Source organism: Hevea brasiliensis, chromosome 4 (assembly GCF_030052815.1).
Source record: "Hevea brasiliensis isolate MT/VB/25A 57/8 chromosome 4, ASM3005281v1, whole genome shotgun sequence".
NCBI classification, from domain to species: domain Eukaryota; kingdom Viridiplantae; phylum Streptophyta; class Magnoliopsida; order Malpighiales; family Euphorbiaceae; genus Hevea; species Hevea brasiliensis.
The window spans coordinates 108,794,708-108,815,386 of NC_079496.1; the positions used below are offsets into that span (position 1 = coordinate 108,794,708).

The 20,679-nt window shown below is 32.5% G+C and overlaps 2 protein-coding genes and 1 long non-coding RNA gene across 3 annotated transcripts; 2 read left to right on the forward strand and 1 right to left on the reverse strand.

The window, feature by feature from the left end:
• The first annotated feature begins 1,644 nt into the window (after nucleotides 1-1,644).
• On the forward strand, nucleotides 1,645-3,462 carry LOC110659412 (uncharacterized). The gene has a single exon (XM_021817332.2). The coding sequence runs from the start codon at nucleotides 2,203-2,205 to the stop codon at nucleotides 3,253-3,255; it is 1,053 nt and encodes a 350-aa protein (XP_021673024.2). The 5' UTR covers nucleotides 1,645-2,202; the 3' UTR covers nucleotides 3,256-3,462.
• A 1,696-nt stretch (nucleotides 3,463-5,158) lies between these two features.
• On the forward strand, nucleotides 5,159-7,680 carry LOC131179309 (uncharacterized). The gene is made up of 2 exons (XR_009148308.1): nucleotides 5,159-5,342; nucleotides 6,412-7,680. It is a non-coding gene; the product is annotated as an uncharacterized LOC131179309 (long non-coding RNA).
• A 5,706-nt stretch (nucleotides 7,681-13,386) lies between these two features.
• Nucleotides 13,387-20,455, reverse strand: LOC110659411 (PHD finger protein ALFIN-LIKE 4). Its single transcript, XM_021817331.2, has 5 exons — nucleotides 20,015-20,455; nucleotides 19,882-19,914; nucleotides 16,560-16,788; nucleotides 14,318-14,450; nucleotides 13,387-13,921 (listed from the first exon to the last, which is right to left on the reverse strand). Exons 1-5 carry the CDS (start codon nucleotides 20,109-20,111, stop codon nucleotides 13,652-13,654), a joined length of 762 nt encoding a protein of 253 aa, XP_021673023.1. The 5' UTR covers nucleotides 20,112-20,455; the 3' UTR covers nucleotides 13,387-13,651.
• Between the last annotated feature and the right edge of the window lie 224 nt (nucleotides 20,456-20,679).

A 20,679-nucleotide genomic window follows, 5' to 3' on the forward strand; every position in this document is an offset into this window, starting at 1 on the left:
GATAAAAAACTCGAAGAGAGGTGGGTTAGGTTAGAGATGGACAGCAATAAATAAAGTATTTTTAGGTATTCGGCCCGATTAAATTTTATTGAAATAATATACAATTAAATTTGAAATAAATTTAAATTTAAAAAATAATTTAAATTTTATATGTTAAATATTTATTACTGAAATTATTTATATAAATAATTAATTAAATAAAAAATATAATAAAATAGATTTCAATATTATTTATAATATTAATTGAATTCGAGACTAGTTTAAATAATTTAAGATAAATTTTATTTGGATTTGAAATATATTCAATATTAAAACTTATAAATTAGATTTGAATTCAAATAGGTTAGCATACCCTATTATTTTCATCTCTAGTTTAGGAAAAATTATAGAATATTTTCGTGCACGTAAAAATAATTTTTCTCTTTTATAGAAAAATAAATTTAGAGATGCGAGAAGTAAATTAGTTGAGACGAAACATATACAAGAGAGTATCCCTTAGTGCATATTGTTTGCGGATGATATAGTTTTGATAGATGAGACACGAGAATAAGTCAATAGAAAGTCAGAGCTTTAGAGAAGTACTTTAGAGTCAAAGGGCTTTAAGTTAAGTAGAACAAACACAGAATACATGCATTGCTAGTTCAGTGAAGGTCGAACTAGTGATAGGGAAGAAGTTAGTTTGGATGAAGTGGTACTGTCCCAAAGTAATCACTTTAAATATCTCGGTTCAGTCCTTCAAGTAGATGGGGGATATAAGGAGGACGCTAGTCATAGGATTAAAGCGGGATGGCTGACGTGGAGACATGCCACGAGAGTTTTATGTGATCGCAAGATTCTCAATAAGTTTAACGGAAAATTTTACCGTACAGCCATACGACCAGCCATGTTATATAGTAGTGAGTGTTGGACACTGAAAGAATCGTATGTGTCTAAGATAAGAGTTGCGGATATGAGAATGTTAAGATGGATGAGTGGCCGTACTAGACTAGATAAAGTCTGTAATGAGAGTATTAAAGAAAAGGTAGAAGTGGTACTAATTGAGTATAAGCTGAGAAAAGGGAAATTGAGGTGGTTTGGTCATGTGAAGCGTAGACATATAGAGTCTCTAATTAGATAAGTACAGTATATTAGATTGGAAGATAGAAAGAAAAAAATAGATAAACCTAAACTGACTTGATGGAGAGTAGTACAATATGACCTAGAAGTATTATACATTTCCTAGAATTTAATCCAAAATCGTTTAGAATGGAGAAAGAGAATTAATGTAATCGACCTTAAATTTTTAAGATAAAACCTTAGTTAAATTGAGTTGAGTTGGGTATAAAAAAATAAATTTTTTTATAATATAAAAAATAAAATTTATATAATTATAAAAAATAATACATATTCATCGAGTATTACTCATAATCTCTTCCGGTCGAGAGTGTTAAGCCGCCGCCTGGCTGGCCCAACCACAAGCATTTCTTGATAATCCACAGGGTTTCCAGTAGTAAATTAACCAAAGCCTACATCAGAGGGCATACAAATACCCTCGGCTGCTTTTTAACCCTTTAATCAAGCTTATATCTCGACATGATGACGGACACGTGTCCTCTCAAATCGATCCGCCAAAGTCTCGCTAAATCCAAGCCCTTGTCCTTTCTCTTTTCATATTCTATTAACAAATGCCCCACTCCGCTTTCTGTGATATCCTCTTCTTTTTCTCACTTTTTCTTTTCTTTGATATGCTCTTTCGGAGATGGAAGTGGTGAGGAAGGTGAAATGCTCTTGAATCTCTCTGGTAAGGATTCAATATATCGCTATTGAATTGGGTTTTTCATATCAAGTAATGTTCGACCCTTTAATGGTGATCCACGTTCGTTCTCTAATTTGGTTGAGCAAAAGGAAAAAAGAAAAGATTCCCACAAAATCACTCGCTCTACTCATCTCTTAGTGATTCAATTAGGTTCCTAATCTCTTCTATACTTTTCATTTCTTCAACACTGTGAATTTCTCTTTTTTGTTTCATATTCAGTTGTATAGAGTGGTATTGGTAGTTGAGACTCAGATATTATAAAGATTAACTGTATTTGTTACTCTTAGAGCTAAGCCAATACGAGTAGTTTTGTTTTGTGATTGATTTCGAATACAGCAAAAGTTAGGATCTAGTTGAGGAAGGAAGACTCCTTCTATAGATTGATTTGTGGTATAGAAGTGGCTAAAATGAGTCTGGGTGCGACTGAGAATGATTCGGCATCGGAGATTCATATACCAGCAGAAATTGATTGGCATATGCTTGACAAATCCAAGTTTTTCTTTCTTGGAGCTGCTTTATTTTCTGGTGTATCAGCTGCACTTTACCCTGTTGTTGTTTTAAAGACTCGGCAACAGGTTTCTCCAACTCAAATTTCATCCCTCAAATTGTCATTTTCCATTTTGCATCATGAAGGTGTGAGGGGTTTTTATAGGGGTTTTGGTACCTCTTTGATGGGAACAATCCCAGCAAGAGCCCTTTACATGACAGCACTTGAGGTGACCAAGAGCAGCGTTGGGACTGCAACTGTTAGATTAGGTTTCTCTGATACTCAAGCAACAGCTATAGCCAATGCTGCTGCTGGGTTGAGTTCAGCTATGGCTGCACAGCTAGTTTGGACCCCAATTGATGTTGTGAGCCAAAGGCTCATGGTTCAAGGTTGCAACAATAGCAAGGACATAATCCCCAGTTTGAATTCGGGTGGATATAGAAATGGCATCGATGCTTTTCGAAAGATTTTGCATGCAGATGGTCCGAGGGGATTGTATAGAGGATTCGGGATATCAATATTGACTTATGCACCATCCAATGCAGTTTGGTGGGCATCTTACTCTGTGGCACATAGGCTTGTTTGGGGTGGAATCGCTGGCTCCACAAATAAAAAAGAAGAGAGTTCTGTATACGGTGGTCGGTGTGGTTATAGGCCTGATTCAAAGGCAATGGTGGCAGTGCAGGGGTTATGTGCAGTCATGGCTAGTGGGGTTTCAGCTATGATTACCATGCCACTCGACACAATTAAGACACGCATGCAAGTTTTGGATGGAGAACAAAATGGAAGAACACAGCCATTGACAGTTACGCAAACAGTTAAGAATTTGGTAAAGGAGGGTGGATTTGCTGCTTGTTTTAGAGGATTGGGGCCTAGATGGGTGTCAATGTCTATCTCTGCAACAACAATGATCACTACTTATGAATTCTTGAAACGGTTATCTACTAAGAGCAGAGAGAGCTTCAGCTCATGACTCCAGTCTACATATCAGAACAAGAGAACAAAGAAACGTTTTCCCACGGGATCTCCTTTCCTCAGTTGTCTGAAATGGCCGACTTGCCGAGAGGGCTTATTAATGTAAATTCTAGTTCTTTTCAATGTAAATTCTATTTCTTTTCTTTCTCTGGTCAAATGACATATTAATGTACACTTGTATAGTAATAACAAGGCCTTTTCTGCTTTCCAATTCTATTTAACATTCTAACATAACAAAGTTTAGCCTATACAAGCAGAGGACTTTGCATGGCATGCTTAACCTTAAAGATGTTATGTTTCTTGAGAATTAAGATGAATTCACTAGATTGAAATGGCTGTTTTCTTTTCTTCTTTCTATAAAATTAAGTCTCAGACGTGTAAAAGATGATGGAAGTGGAAATTATCATACTCTGTTAAGCTGGTGAGATTTGAGAATGCCACTCACCTGATAATGATGGGATCCTATTCTTCATATCCGAATAAGCATGAGAACAAAGGCCCTGGATTACGCCATATGAGACCTACCCTTCCTACCCTCTTGCAGAAATGGGGAATATATGTCTTTTCTAGGGAAATTAGATGCCCCAAGAAAACTACTTTTTTTTGTTTTAATGTAGCTTTCATTTTCATATGCTATTAAAGACTAATAAATGGAATAATATCTCAAAATCAATTAATTGTAAGCATTGGCATTTGGTATTAAATAATAATTTATATTATTTTTCAGTAGCTAGAGTGCTTATGAGCTTCAAGGACTCAATAGAGAAGAAGGATGTTATAATAGGCACATAGATTTAAGACACCATATTTATGACATTAAGGTCTATATTTGTGGCAAAACGCAGAGAAAAGTACTATAATGAAAAGTGCCTACATATAATTACACATTATACGTAATTTTCAAATTTTAATACCAGTATGTTTCACAATGCTATCCCAATAGGCACAAGGGTGGAACTACATAGCCTTGCAGGAGGCCATGGCCTCCCAAAAGTTTTGAAAATTAACCTATAATATTTTTTTCAAAAAAATATTATTTCCACGTAAAATTTTAACCTATAATATTTAATTTATTTTTTTTTTAAATACTATTTGTCCCTTCAATATTTCTATCTTTGTGCAAATTTTATTCATTTTTTTATATTATTTAACTTTGATCTCTTAACATTTTATATTTTTATTTTAGTCCTTATATTTTTAACAAAATTTCATTTAATTTTTTTTAATATTTTATTATAGTAGGTACATAAATTTAAAGCTGATAAACAAATATAAAGCATATATATAATTGTATAATCACATAATATAAAAAAGAGAAGAAGAATAATACGAGATTTACGTAGTTTGACTGTAAAGTATATGAATCTACCGCAAAGACAGAAAAAATATAATATTTATACTAATTCATATTGTGGAAGCAACATAGGCAACATCCTTTTAAAATGCCAAAACCATTCAAATTCTTGCTTAATGCACCAAGAATGGTTAAAAACTCCAAATTCATTTGGTTCATTGAATAGAAATAAAATAAAATGCAATAGTTTTTGGATGATAATAGAATAATTAAGCTATTTTGTAAATCAAACGAAATCTCATTTTTATTTTGGTGAAATTAGACTACTTAAGTACTTGAACAATAGATAGAAATTCCAAAATGAGTTGGGATGTAAAAGAAGACTCTGTTGAAGACAGACAGACAGACAGGATCAGGCAGAAGAAGGGATGGGGAGTGGGGTAATTGTCTTCTAATGGAAGGTGGAGGACAGGAAACCATGGGCTGATGCTGGAAAACCAATTTGCCAAGTTAAGTTTCTATGGACCATCTTGCTTTTGCCATTATTATGAATTTCTATGGACCATCAGCTCAGCTGATTCTAAAACAGTTGGCAAGATAATCTCTCTCTCTCTCTCTCTCTCTGATTCCTGGACAACAGCACCTTTCTCTGGTAAATCATCAAGCAGCGTGGCAAAAACTTCATGAAGACTTTCAATGAAAACATGTCACAGCGAATTTGAGGACCACTTTCTGCGCCCGCAATCAGCAAATCCAAGTGCGTCCCAACTATAGGAACCTCTTTGTCAATGGTAATTCATCTATTACCGTTGTCTACCACCATATTTCATTTCAGTATTATGGTAAATTACAATTTGATTTCTAAATTTTATTATTATTAACAAGTTGATCTCTACATTTTCATAAACTCATTAAAACATCTTTAAATTTTAATTCCGTCAAATATTTTTTCTCTCCATCCATTTAATTTTTAACATTTAAATAAAAAACTAACATAACCTCTAAAATAGATAGGCAAAAGTATTAATAATGAGAAAATTTGGAGACTAAATAGTCATTTATCTAAAATTTAATTGACAAAATATATATACACTAAAATATACTTAAAAAAGCGATGGAATGACTACAATGCTTAACAAAATAAAAATATAGAAAGTATTAAAGAGTTCATGAAAATAAAGGACCAACTTGTTAATAATGGTAATATCCAATAAATTTATTGTAATTCACCATTTTTTTATTATTCTATATTTTTTTTTCTTAAATTTACTCTAATTACAAATAATGACAGTACTCTTTTAAATTACAATTCCATCCTATCGAAAGAAGAATTACACCCTTTCGTCATATTCTTGAGAATATGTTGAGATCTTCATGTGGTGTATTCATGAGCATATTCATAAATTTCATGGCGATCTCTCAATTACATGATGACTTGTCGATTCTATTCTAACTTGGATTTGGAGTCGTAATCTTATAAGAGATACCCAGGAAATAACACAAGTTCTCTAATAGGAATGCAACAGTCTTGGTGCCAAATCCGATTCAACACTTCATCTATATTTTATATTTTTATTTTAATCCCCATTTTTTTATCAAGATTTTGATTAGTTTCTTTTTACTATTTATTTTTGGCCCCCAAATATAAACTTTTAGTTCTCCCTCTACCTGTAAATAAACTATTACTGCTTCCCCATGCTTTTTGTTGTTTACTTTTGTTTTGATCATAACTTAAGCTCTGAGTTTTTCAAAGAAACTTCTACTCGTCATAAGATTATTTTTATGCATTGGAGCATGGGTTCTAATCAAATAACAAAGCATGGTGCTCGAACTTAATGATCACATGGTTTGCCATGCTAGATTCTTTTGCTTGATTTGGCGGTTAACAAAGATGCATCCCACAAGTGTGCTGATCATTCACATTTGCCTATTTGGCAAAACAAAGAAGATGGCATCACGATTCAATCAAGCAGCCCATGCTAAGCAGATGAGATCTTTGAGCTGAGTGTTTCAATTGAAATTGAGCGAACTTGTAACACCACTATTAGTGCTTAATCATGTACACGTCCTATCAATTCATTTTGGAACTTTATTGTTCTTTGGCACGGGTCCTATTGATTCCTTTTGGGACTTCATTACTCTGTTGGCACGAGTCTTATCGATTCTCCAGGCCATTCATTTAGTTTTGTTGGCTTGGTTGTCATTTATTGCCTTTTCTTTTTGTCACATGATGTCCTTATGATTTTTCTCTAGTTTGAGTGTTGATAAAAAAATCACTATTGGTAATATATCTATATGTAGATACCCATTTGTGTGCTTGGAGTTAGGACTTTGGAAGTTCAGAGTTTCTTGCCATGCTGATGAGAGCTTTCCTCACTATTGATTTTTTCACCACCTTCTCTTTTCTTTTGAAACGTTTACTTTCCAATGGTTAATACTTGATAAAATTTAACGGAAGACCAAGTTGCTCTTGCCATCAATTGTGTATTCCAAGTGATTATTAGATTGAAAATCAACAGATTCAGTCATCAAGGAGTGGTTTAGTTGGGGTGTTTCTCTTCTCGGATGAGAGGATATTTATACACTTATCAGAGAAGTCAATCTTGTCATTGCATAACAAGACTCAGGAAGCCGTTGAATATGTGCTGGATTTGGCTGCTTTGTACTTGAAGTCTTTTCGTGACTTGCTGTGGCCAAGAAGTTCATTGTAAGAATCCATGCAATCTCGTTGATTCGTGCATCATGCATTACAATAGTTACTATTTTTTTTTTAAACAGATAGGGAAAGGATGGATCAAGGATATTGCCTTCCTTATAATCTCCTGCTTTCCAGCATTGCTTGCAACTGCGTATGAGGGGTCATTGCTTCTTGATTACTCCAAGCTTTTTGATTATATTAGTAATATGAACTACAACAGCTAAGGGCAATGGAGAACTTTCGGGTGCTGATAGCTATGGTGGCATGATGTGGTACAAGTAAGAAATCCAAGCACTATCTAATTCTAAGTTCCTGTTTCTTTAACATGCCCATACCAACTTTGCTTCTGCTTATCCTATTGAGATTGGAGTCGCTATTCTTATCGAGATTATGATTGATATTAGAGAGTTCATGATTTTCTTTCTTGAGGACCATGGGAGTCGTGTTTGGAGGCTAATTATACGATACACCACTCTCTTAGACATAAATTTTCACATTTTCATGTTTATAGGGAATATGACCCATGATTTCATATAATCGGTGTAGATGTATATTTTGTCTAGGCAAATAAAAGAATTTTCAAAAATTACAAGTAAAAAAAAATTAAAACATATATATAAACATAAATTTTCACATTTTTCATATTTTTTGAGAGTGGGACCCATTATTTCATATAGACCATGTAAAAATACATTTTGTATGGGCCAATAAAAAAATTTCAAAACTTAAAAGTAAAAAAAAAAATTAAAAAATATATATGCATAGAAATACAATTTTATTAATTGGGTTGTTATTTTTAATCCTTACTTTAATTCTAATTTTATTTCAATTTTATTTCATACTTTGACTTTAGTTTTAATTTTAATTTTAATTTTTTAGCTTATTAATCTTGATTATTTTATTTTATTATTAGATTTTATTCCACTTTAATTTTAACTCTAATTCTTAATTTAATTTTAGTTTTTTCAAAAAAAATAATGAAAATTTTTTAATCTTAACCATCCATTTTACAGAGATTTAATTTCGACTATTAGATTTAAAATTTTTATTTTAGAAAATTAGAAAAAAAAAGTGCAAAATTGTTTCAATTAATAACCATGATCTTATGACCCAACTCTGGGTCAAACTGGTACTAGGATTTGAGTTACCATAAAGCTCTTGAAATCCATAGTAGGTCTTACTGTTTACAAACCCATAACTGACCCAAACCCATAATCATGCAAGACAAACTGAAACATTATAATTAAATTTGAGTCATCTCAGCCCAAATGCCATTATACATACATAATTAGGGGAGTCTAGCTCAACCCTAATTCTTAACATAAATAATTTATTTAATTAAAATAATATATTTATACACCAATGTCACAATAGATCTCTAAGAAATAAATAAATAAATAAGTAAATAAATAAGACAATAAAAATTAGTAACTAAATAATACAATAACCTATGGAGAAAAATGCAAGTTAAATTATGAAATAAAATTTTTACTCCTACAATCTGGGAAAAAATATTGAACAGAAATGAGTGTTCGACTCAGAAAATTCAAGTATTGATTACAGATGCAATTCTATTTTGAAATACGCATCCAACATATATAATAAATAATTCACTAATATTAGAATGAGAAAATAATTTAGAGTTATTCATGCACCCAGTGTATCACATTAATGCATAAATATGGGAGTTGATCCCCCTATACAGCTCTCTCAATACATATCCTGCCAGTGACATACCTCTCAAGCTGGACTTTTGCTTAAAATTCAAGTGTAGGAGTCAGCGAGATACCTCCTAGAGCCGTGTCTCACCCTGACTTTATTACATCCATAAAGATCGAGTTCCAGCGAGACTAGATCGAGTTCCAGCGAGACTAGCTCAAGTTACGATAACCTATCAAATCCATATCCATTATGTACCATATTTATAAAACACACACAGCTCCAAATTATCCTCAGAGTGGCAATCATAGATAATTAACAATAATTAAATGCAATCACAGATAATTAACAATAATTAAATGTGTAATAATAAGAATTCTCCTAATTTATTTAAGTATGTACATATATATATATATAAATAATATTAAAATTTTAAAAATAATCAATATCTAACTCATATATTAGTTGATCCAACCGTAGCTGGTCCGGCTAAAAAAAAGAAGACAACTAACATTGTCACCTATATAGACACACTAACTTCTATCAAATGACTGGAAAAAATTAATCAATTAATTTGAACTAAAAAAAAAATAGTCCTAAAGTCTAGCCTAAATTTCAACAAAGTCTCCCTTATAACTAAACCTAATCCCTTGCAAAAAAACTTAGCAACAACAACACACAGAATATCAAGTCCACAATAACAATTATAATATCCATCTGGGGCCTATAAGAACCTAATCTAAGTCTAAATTTCTACTCTTCAATTCAGGTTCCTAACTCATCTGCAATTCAAATAATTATTTTCAGTGCTCCAAAAATTATGAAAATATTCCTGGAGGTCCTCTACATTGTCCTTAAATTATCTAACTTCATTTTATTTCATTTCACTCAGCCAGGAATATTTTATAGATTAATCAAGTAGCTTAACCAAGATAAAAACTACACAACTTGTGTTCGAGATTACCTTTGCAAATTCTGATACTTAAAATGCATCTGGTACGTTTTAAAACACTAAAAACGACTATAAACACAACCACCATCTAAGACGGCCCGTCGAGCATCCGTACCAAGCTGAGAACTCGGGCCTGAATGCAAGTGAGCTATCGCCGATCCAATTGAGCTAAATAATTATTGGGTGCCTAACATCATCATCGCACATGTATGAACCCCGAATCCTAGGTTTCTAAATTAGAAGTGGTAAATATTTTTTTGAAAATTTTTTAAAATAAATAGTTTTCTTTAATTTTATCTCAAAATTAAAGTGGTGTCTTTTCACTTTCTTCTTCAATGAAAATTGCCTAGTGACTGCAAAACCATTGCAACAGATATAGCATGTTCTCCATGAGTATACAATAATTCCTCGTGTTCAAAAAGCATTTCATTCATGAGGGGTGTTTTTTTTTATATTCATTTCTTTTTCAAAGTTAAAAAATTCTATTAAGATTTTGTTTGCTTCGCGAAAAATAACTTGTATATAGAAAATATTTTCTGAAAAAATATTTTTCATGAAAATATTTTTCATTATTTAGTTGCAATGTTAAATTAATAATATATATCTATATCATGTATGTATAAATATTTTTACATTTTAATAAGATTATCAAAGTATAGAAAAATAGAAAATGACTCTCTTTTTCCTTAAAAATAAGTTTTCCCTTTGATTAGGAAAATATTTTTCATTGACACATTTTTCTTAGTATTTCAAATACTAAAAAATATAAAAAAATATTTTTTATGAAACAAACAAAATCGAAATTGCAAAATTAGTAAAAGGCTCAAGACCTAAAATACAAGAATAGAAAAAAACCCAATAGCCCATTCACCCCAACCCAAGAATAATAGAACCCAATAGCCCATTCACCCCAACCCAAGAATAATAGAGCCCAGAAGCCTAACATTGCAAACCTTAGGCTAAGATAGGCTCAGAGACTAGCTTCTTGCAACCCTCCACCGCTCTCCTCTAGTTCATATGAGCGAAGCACACTCTGGAAGAGTAGAGACAGAGATTCTTCCATCTAAGAAACAGGCTTTAACGAGAGAGCTTCCCAAAGCAGAGATTAATACTCTTCCAGCTTAAACGCCAGGATAAAGTCAGATACCTCATTCTAGAAGAGGACGTTCATAAGAATAGATTGAGTTGTTCATATATGTTGGGGTAAATTATAGTTGAAGAATTGTGATCCTTATTTAGAAGTTCTTAATAAGTATGTCTTCTTTTTTAAGCATAATAAGCCTTTGTTTGGGAAGAGCTTTTTTAAATTAATGTACAATTTATTAAGATTTAAAAATCTTGAACTTATGCTTAGAAGGATAGAAATTATTTTTTCAAATATGATTTTTGAAAATCTCCAAAATCTTCATTTTTCAACTTATTAAATTGGTGGGTTAATAAAATTTTCTCTACTTTACTCTCTCCTCCTAAACGGAGTGTTAATTACATGATGACTTTTCTATCCTAATTCAATTAAGATTTGAAGCCGAAACCTTATAAGAGAACCCAGACGATAATATTGTCTCAAAGACATTCACAGATGCAGAAGAGAAATCGTCTCGATGCCGAATCCGAGTCAACACCTTACCTACTTGACTTGCTGGGCTATTCTGTGCTAGGTTGTCATCAAGAGAGCATTTATTATTGTTTGAAACGCTAATTAGGGACTCAATCATTAAGAAAAAGAACCATCAGCAGCTAAACATGTTGTATGTGATTATTGAGACAGTTCAACAGATGAGATATCACAATCATAATAAATAATAGTAGACCTTATAAGCTTAGTCCAAAATATTGTATCTCTTGATCTGAATAATGTTAAGTTCGTATTTCCCTTTATTTCCTTTGTAAATTATATATTTAAAAATAAAAAGTGAACAACGGTTGTTCTTGCCTCTTTTTTTTTTTTTTTCCTATAAACTGCACACATGGGTGAAATAAGTTTATCAGGCATTGCCATGGATCTGGGTCAGTAGCCCTAATAATTGACTCTCGCAAGTATTTGATAATTGAGGGAGCGTTGGGCACTGCAGATAATTATCCTTGGACTATGGCCGCTTCCTATGGCTGTTCAACAATTGCTTTTCAGGGTCATCGAGCTCTCTTGAATCACCTAGAGGCTGTTTAGTTCAATTCCAAGACACAAAATTTTATGAAATTTAATTGAATTTCATGTTGTGTTTGATTTGAAAAAATAAAATAAAATTTAATTCTAAAAATTAGTTATAATTAAAATTAAATTCTATCAAAATTGATGAAATTTAAAATGAATTTCTCAAAACTTACATAATATTATTTTTTAGACTAAAATACCCTTAATAAAAAACTTTCCTCTTAATTAAATTTCATTGGCTAAATAAGATGGAACTACAAAGTAGCATTCTATTAATATGTTAGGAGTAGGACAAGTATATAAAATATTTCTTTTTTTATTTTTTTTAATATATAAGTTTATTATACTACTATTTATATTATATATGTAAATTTAATTTTTATTTTCTACTAATATTATTAATCAATTTATAATTTTATTAATCGTTATAAATTTATCATATAAGATTTTATTTTTTTTTGTAAAAAATTATAATTCTTTTAATTATTTTTCTTTTAAGAAATAAAGATAAATAAATTTCAATACTATACTAAATATGAATTATATAAAATTATTGTTTCATATCAAATAGTCAAATTCATTCCAAATGAATTTTAAAACCTATAATAAAATAGAACCAATCCCTATGCTAATCAGGTGCGCTTTGAGATCTCCAGTCAGAAAGAGAATACTATTGGTAGGCTGTAGGCCCACCTGGTGACAAGCTGAATATGGCCAGACCAGTTTGTTAGAGCTTAGAAGTCATAAGCACTCTCATATCAGTGGATTACTGCGAAGCGGACCCGATCCTTATCCAAAACAAAATCTAATGGCCTCTAGAGTCAGCTTCCAACACAGGCATTAAAATTCAGGCGAATAAAAAAACATTTTTCCAAAAAAAAAAAAAAGACAAATTTAGATACTAATGAAAATTTTAAAATTTCTATCAACGTTTTAAATCACATTTTAATACTTTCTAATATATTTAAGGCGTATTTCTCAATCACACCTATTTGAACCTGCATAAATTAAGCGCTTTTCAAGCTTGTATTCTGGAAAGAGGAATGGAAGGAAAGTGACAATTGCTAAAAGAGTTTGAAAGTTGTAATTGCACAAATATATGACTATTTTATTCAGTTCAGTTGTCTTAGACCCATCTGCACTATTTGGGGGAAAATTGCAGCACAGCACTTTCAGACTTTAAAGAGAAAAAACTGTGAAGCAATTTTCCCTCAATTAGAACTGTGAAGTTATTTTCCGTCAAATAGTGCAGATGAGTCTAAGACAACTGAACTGAATAAAGTCGGCATATATTTGTGCAATGACCAACTTTGAAACTCTTAGCAATTGTGCAAAGCTAAAGCCAGATGGTTGGACAAAATAAAAAGCAGGTACTTCATGAAGAACTGGACTGGACAGATTGCACATAAACACAAGTCGACAAACATAAAACAAACCTTTCTCCCAGTCATGGGGGCAATAATTCCCGACCTGAGTTCATAAATATCCTAATTTTATGACCAAATAGACAGCACATTTGCAACCTACACATAGATTTGAATAGATTTCCTAGATTAAGGAAGAGCCATGACTACAAACAAACCAGACCTACTAAGCAGTTCCATCATGCCATGATACACAGATCTGCTCCTTGCCTTCATCAAGGTCGAGCTCTCTTGTTGCTGCAAGAAGGGCATTTGTACTGCTTAATGTGCTCGGCTCTAGCTGGAGTGATCTTAACACACTTCCCATGGAACCACTTCTCACAAATGTCGCAGCAAATCCAGAATTCATCAGATGCATAATTTTCTCCACAAGCACCGCATAATGTCTCCCCATGCTCCTCTTCTTCCTCTTCTTCAATGCCCTCATCATCCTCATCCTTCGATTGCATTGCCTTTGAATACTTGCCCTGAGATTCAGATCCCCTCTGCACATGCCAAAAGAAACTTTGAGGTGCCCAAATTAAATTTCCAAACCATATACAGATAGGAAGCATTAATATCAACTTATGTCACTTGCAAAGTTGCAGGTCTAGCTATGGCATCTTAAGAATAATAACGATGACACTAATTCAACAAATTAAAAGGTCACATTTTGTTTCAAAAGCCAATAGCTAAAATTAAACCCTAGACCTATAGAGAGTAAAATATGATTTCCCACTGGTACAGACAATGGGCCAAAGGATTCCCTGTTTCGTAGAAAAACATGGCATTGGACTAGCTTGTTCAACAAAATCATGCCAAAACAAAATCACTCACTCAGCCAATAATCCCAATTAATGCCATTATACTGAAAACTTAACAAGGTTGCAATTCCCAATTACCTTAGAATTTGATTTGGATTTATTGCTGCTATGATTTGAAACTGAGGACTTCTCTTTTACTTGTTTCTTGCCTGTTCCTGTCACAACCTCAAATATTGTTGGAAGCTCATTTATCATGTTGAAAAGGCGTTTCCTGCATTGTGAACCAAACAAGATATTACTTGAAAAAGAGTAAATGTTAACTTGGAATAAATATTCACAAAGAGAGTTCATAGAAACATCATAAGCAAATACAGTATGAGACATCAGTTAGCAAACTTCAAAGCAAACCAATAGAATCAAGAATAAAACTCTGCTCTTGGAGCCTAGAGTAACAACTAAAGCCAGTTTCCCTTTCATTGTCCTTCAACCTCCTCAAAATAAGTACAGAAAGATATTAAATGGAATATACAAATATACCCAATTGATTATATATATATATATATATATATATATATATTACGTTAAAACAAAAATATGTAAATGACTACACATGCAATAAACCCACATAGAGATAATTCAAGTGATGCCTTCCCTTTTTCCACACAACAAAAGAACCACCACTGTTTTCCTGTTGGTGAAACACAGGACTCACAAACAGAAGGCCTTTGATCACCATCATCTACTTCAAAAATTGCATCAATCATTTACTTCAAAGAGCTGTTCAGTTTTCTGGTTCCAGAACTCTTTTTTCCAGCTCAAGGTAGGCCGGCTGAGGATTCCAAAGCAATAGATTAACCATCACTTAAAATTAGAACAATTTTCTGTTCTATTTCTCTTTTTACCATTCATATGCCAAAAGATGAATTCAGATTTTACATCATGTATGTATATTAACTACACTAGTTATTGTTCCCAAACAGAAAAAATTTAACAGATATAGAAGAAATCTAGTGGGTCAGCAACACTGTTGTTAGAATCGTACAATTCTCAATTCGAATCTTACTATTCGGTTCAATTTTCCATCCCATCGATTCAAATCTATAGGGTGAATATCAAATGTACCTGAATCTTGACTGAATCTTATGATTCGATAGTGAATCAAGTGAATCAATTTGATAGGTCGATTCTTCTTCTGGGGTGTTGTTAGCATAGTTATTAAAGGCTCAAGGCGCACTAAGGCATCAAGGAATCCTAAAACCTAGGCGCAAGGCGCTAGGCACAAAAGTAAAAAATTTTAAAAATCCATAAAAGTCAAATAAATGTGATGCTTTTCTTTTTTTCTTTGGCATATATCTTGAATTGGGTTTGTTGGTTTGAAGAGATTTTGATGACTAATTATTACCAGTAATACTAATTCCAAAAACTTCCTAATGCGTCATTTTTATAGATCACAAATATCAAGTTTAAGAGGAGGTACTTTTTGCTAATGAAAGTACACGCTAAAGATGGAAATATACAAGGCATGTCTTTCTAGAACCTTGTGTCTAGAACAAAGGTGCACACCAAAGCGCATAAGGCACTAAGGTTCAAGCTTGGTGAGCCTTGAGAGGCACGCCTTTAATAACTATGGTTGTTAGACCCTATAACGTTCAAATTTAAAATTTCAATTAATTTTTTACAATGAAAATTGCACATAGAACCTATCCTTACCTATATTTTCTTCCACTAGCCATTCTTTTCCCTCTCCCTCTTCTTTCGTTTTCTTTTTTCTTTTTTTTTTTTTTTGGTTAATACATTTCTCAAATTAAATTGTTCAATTATGAAATTTTATATTAATATATTATGATCTTTTAAGTTAACCCACTATTCTTTTTTATTATTTAATAATTTGTTCAAATTTAATGAGTTTCAGCATATACACAATGATAATCATAGTCTGCAATTCAAGAGTTCATAATTTATAACATAAAACCATATAACATAATAAGAATATATTGTTCTATTATAAAGCATCCTTCCCATTAGCAAAATGATAATTCTGTATTTATCAAAATATGTCACTGTGATATATTTTTTTACTTATTTTTTAAAATATATATCATTTTTAATTAATTTTAAGAATTTTCATCAAATCTTACAATTCAATTTGATTCTCGATTCATTAAATGAAGATTTTAATTCGATTTGACAACTATGGGTCAACAACATATAACAGTACAAAAGCAAATCATTAATCAAAACATATAAACAAGTATTTTGACTTTTAAGGTTAATTAGGTAACAAGGTAGCCAGCCTAGAGTAGACTTCATATAATTGATAAAACACCATCCATACCCACAAAGAACTATTTCATAATTTGTGCAAGGGGAAATGAATTACCTATCAGCTTTGTCAAATCCAAACCTAGCTCCAAAATAGAAGGCCACAGCAAGTAACCATGCATCGCTGTGAACAGCAACAAGAGACAACCAGTCCTTTTCTTGCATCCCATCTCTGGCAAAATTAATACCCAAAGCAGGCTCTGGAAGCTCTGGAGGAACCTCTTCAGCAGGCAGATTGACCTCCCACTGCTCACCGGGAAATCCATATAGACAAAGATTTTCTTTCTCTGTAATCAGAAAGTCAACATAAATGCCATATAAAAACCACAAGTGATTCATCATTTAATAGTAGCTTTTAGCATAATAATAAACAGAGTTGAAAGCCTATTTCATACGTGAAAGGTAAACTAATGTGGAAAGCTACATATACATGCATAGAAGACACTAGTAATAAATGTATCAAGGAAGAAAGTAAAATGAGAGGAATAAAGAAAGAAGCTATATATGGATTTCCAAACTTAATCATCCAACCATAGCAGTCATCTGACCATAAAAGCAATCAAGCCAAGTACATGTCAGAGACGAAGAACCATAAGAAAGGCGGAACAACAGAAATATAAGCCATACACAAAACGTTGATCAAATGGAAGAACCAGTTAAAAGGACAAACATTTACCATACAAGATCCATATCCAGCTTCTCACACAATATATTCACAATTACCCAATATTTTAAGTTCTTACCTAATGTAACAAAACTAGATTTCTCAAAGCTCCAAGTTTTTCTTGGGAGCCATACTCATAACCAAGCAGTATTTTGGAGAGGAAAATGTTAGTTTTTCTTTTGATCATCTTGTTCATCCATCTAAGCAAAGGTAGATAATTTTAAGTGCAATCCATGGGCTATGCCAACTTCAACACAATTATTTGAACATGGCATTACAATTCCAATATAATGCTTAGTTTCTTACCATGTCTAAGATTTACATTCACGTTGTCGTGCAAATATGCTAACTAAATATTATTGCATCTTGTATAAAAATAGGCATTCCATTATGTAGTTGAGATAATCTACCAAATGAAGTCCATGTCCATCCAATTATATTACACAGGTAATGTAGAACAAATAAATCACTATCACTCACTGTCTTCCTATGCATTTAACAAAAGCAATTGCAAAATAGTTACTATTGACCACTGCCACTCTGCCAGCAATATACCTTAGTAGGTATTGCAAAGTATGCCTTAGATTACTACACCATTTAGTAACAGTACAGAATTATGGATACATAAAAGTCGATATTCCAATTTTCTTTCTAACAAAATGGTAATTTCAGAGCAAACTCAGTCAATTTATCACCTGTTCTCCTAAAAAATCCAACCTAAGTATCTAGGCTCAAATTATAATTACATTTTAATTATAGCGTTAAACACACAAGCAAATGAGCTTCTTCTTTTGCCACATAGTCTGGATGCCACATATCTAATTCAATTAATATGCCTTGACAAATAATTTAGGTACAGTAAGGAAGACCAAACAAGGACTCTGCAATAGCATAGATGCATTTTACTCAGCCAAAAGGTTATAATATATACACAGCATAGTAATAGGATCCATGGTTTTAAATCACAGTCGTGGCCATGTCCGCAGTCATGGTCGCAAGTAATACTAATAAAGACAGACTTGTAATGGCCGTAACTTAACCGTAACAGCCTATTGCTATGCAAATTATTTTGAAAATTTTACAAAATTTATGAAATGAATAAATATTAAAAGATATAATTAAAACTAAGATATACAACTAAATAATAAGCAGAAATATATCTAATAAAAACATTAAATCCATCATTCATTCATTCATCATTAGCATTAATCAATTTAAAACCAAAATAACTAAAAAGATAGTAAATAACAAACCTTATTATCACCAAAATGAATGTGTAGTTGGAAGAAAATTGAGAGAAAATGACTTAGTTGCCTAGAGAGAAAGTGATTAAGTGCTAAAATGAATGAATGAGCAAAGATAATTTTCTTCCCAAAAAAAAGGTTCCCTCTAATGCATTTCACGTGAAAGATGTTAAAAAATGCAAAAGATTCTCAGTTGGAAAAGTAACGACCGTTACTTAACGGTCAGTAATTGCCATTACCTTTATATAACAACCGTAACGGCCTTTACAGTTACAATTTTAAAAATCCATTAAACAACAATAGTAACAGTAACGACAAACTAAAATATCTTTAAATAACAGCCGTTAGCAGACTTATAGAAATTTAATGATGTTAACTGTTCAACTAATTAAAACCTCTATAATCTCCATGTACATTTATTGAACCATGCTCTTTATGAGAAAAGAACAATTATTCCAGTCCATAATAAATATAGCACCACTAGGTGATAATCTTATTATGAGATTATTCTTTATTCCTCATTTGGAATAATTTGCATTTTCAAACTAGCATTTTCGCGATCAAAAATTAGTTGAGTGATAGAACCTCAAGCCCCTATGAACATAAGGGAAAAAATCATAGCAATAACTACAAGCTTGGACTAATATTAATCATTTACCATAAAATACAATGCAATTTTGATTGTGATTTGTAATTTGTGCATTTCGTTCTTCATAATTGATTTGATCTGTTGTTAGCAGCTTGCTAACATTTTCTTAGTATCTCTTTCAAGCCGATTGATAAATTTTCCCAGCTGAAGTACTATACTTTAAATTTACTTGTCATATTTTTGCACAATTTCAAATTTACTCAACACTTAGCAATAACTAAAGCTTCATGCACACTTTTACGTGTTCACAAGAAAACCATGCACTGTTAATTTTTCCGAAAAATAACCATGAAACTATGTCTTTTTCTTCCTAGCATTTTAAAGCAAAAGAAAATTGGCGGGAGCAGTGTAGACGCCAAAGCAACCAAAAAACCTAAATTAGTTTTGATGAACAAGCAACCTGCCAGTCACAATAAACAAAGTCATACCAAAAGCCTATAGCAAAGAGATTACTGGTGCAATTACTCAGTTTTCAAAATTCAAAATAATTGGAAACAAACAAGTAAGTCACGCAGTAATACGGCAAATTTGCACACAAAAAGAATTCTATCCAGTTGATGGTTTATGCGTGAAGTTCAAACATTAGAAAACAGTAACCAAAGTAGATGATACGCTAAAATCACACAACACACACATTAATCCTTAGAAATGAAATACTAGCAGTCCATGTGGACTACAGGAATTTACTTAATAGAACATGCTAGCTTTTTTAAATTTGCATTTCTCCAGCAACAAAGCAGACATAGAACACAATATATAATTCACCACAAATTTAAAAAAGAAATTAATAGGAAAAAGGAAATAAAAGAGCTGAAATACTAACCAGGATCACACTGTTGGAAGAACTCTTCAACATCTGCAACCAAGCAAAAGAAAATTAAATTTGATAATTCAAAACATAAATGGAAATGTATAAACTCCAAACTAAAAACTAAATTTCCACAAAATAAAAATACCAGTAGTGAGAGCTTTAATCATTCCAGCTCTACGGCCCTTGAAATCTCTAAAGACCTCCTCAACCGTACGTGGATTATAGGATGCACCACCATCCATGGCTAGAAAAAACTTCACCTAGCAATGAAAGGCAGAGCGATAAGTGTGTTTCCTGCTTTTGTTTCGGAGAGGGAGAGAGAGAGAGAGAGAGCTTAGAGCTGTGGAGAGAAAAGAGAGAAGTGGAGATCAGAAGCAGAGAGAGAGAGAGTAGGAGGGAAAGATGGAAAAATATTTGACCTCTCCCACAGAGAAAGAAAAAGAGAAAGAGGTGGTGCGGATGTGAATCGGGAATTAAATGGATCGATTAACCGGATTTTATAAAAGCGAGAAGAATCCGGAAACCGGATGGATCGTATCGGCCCACCTGCTCACCCTAGACCATAGAGCATTATATTTGTACTGAAATAAAATCGCAAACCCTAAAATGCCACGGGCTGTTTTGGTGCTCATTTTTAACCCATCACAATCCGTCAGTGCAATGCCACGTGTATCGCGTGGGTCCAGATATGGTTGGTCCCACCGTATATGGACCAATTTTCTATTTTTATTGTGGGTCATCTTGGCACGTGATAGCATTGCCCACGAGATTCTGCGTTGGTCTGACATGGCACTGAGTCTGGACCCACTG

What these genes read in the sequence shown, in the direction of transcription:
- LOC110659412 (XM_021817332.2), top strand. Translation starts at nt 2,203, where the DNA reads ATGAGTCTGGGTGCGACTGAGAATGATTCGGCATCGGAGATTCATATA.
- LOC110659411 (XM_021817331.2), bottom strand. Translation starts at nt 20,111, where the DNA reads ATGGATGGTGGTGCATCCTATAATCCACGTACGGTTGAGGAGGTCTTT. An exon ending in CTTCCAACAGTGTGATCCTG is followed by an intron (nt 16,789 to 19,881) that starts GTTAGTATTTCA and finishes TTCTGATTACAG; the next exon opens with AGAAAGAAAATCTTTGTCTA. An exon ending in AATCCAAATCAAATTCTAAG is followed by an intron (nt 13,922 to 14,317) that starts GTAATTGGGAAT and finishes TGGCATGTGCAG; the next exon opens with AGGGGATCTGAATCTCAGGG.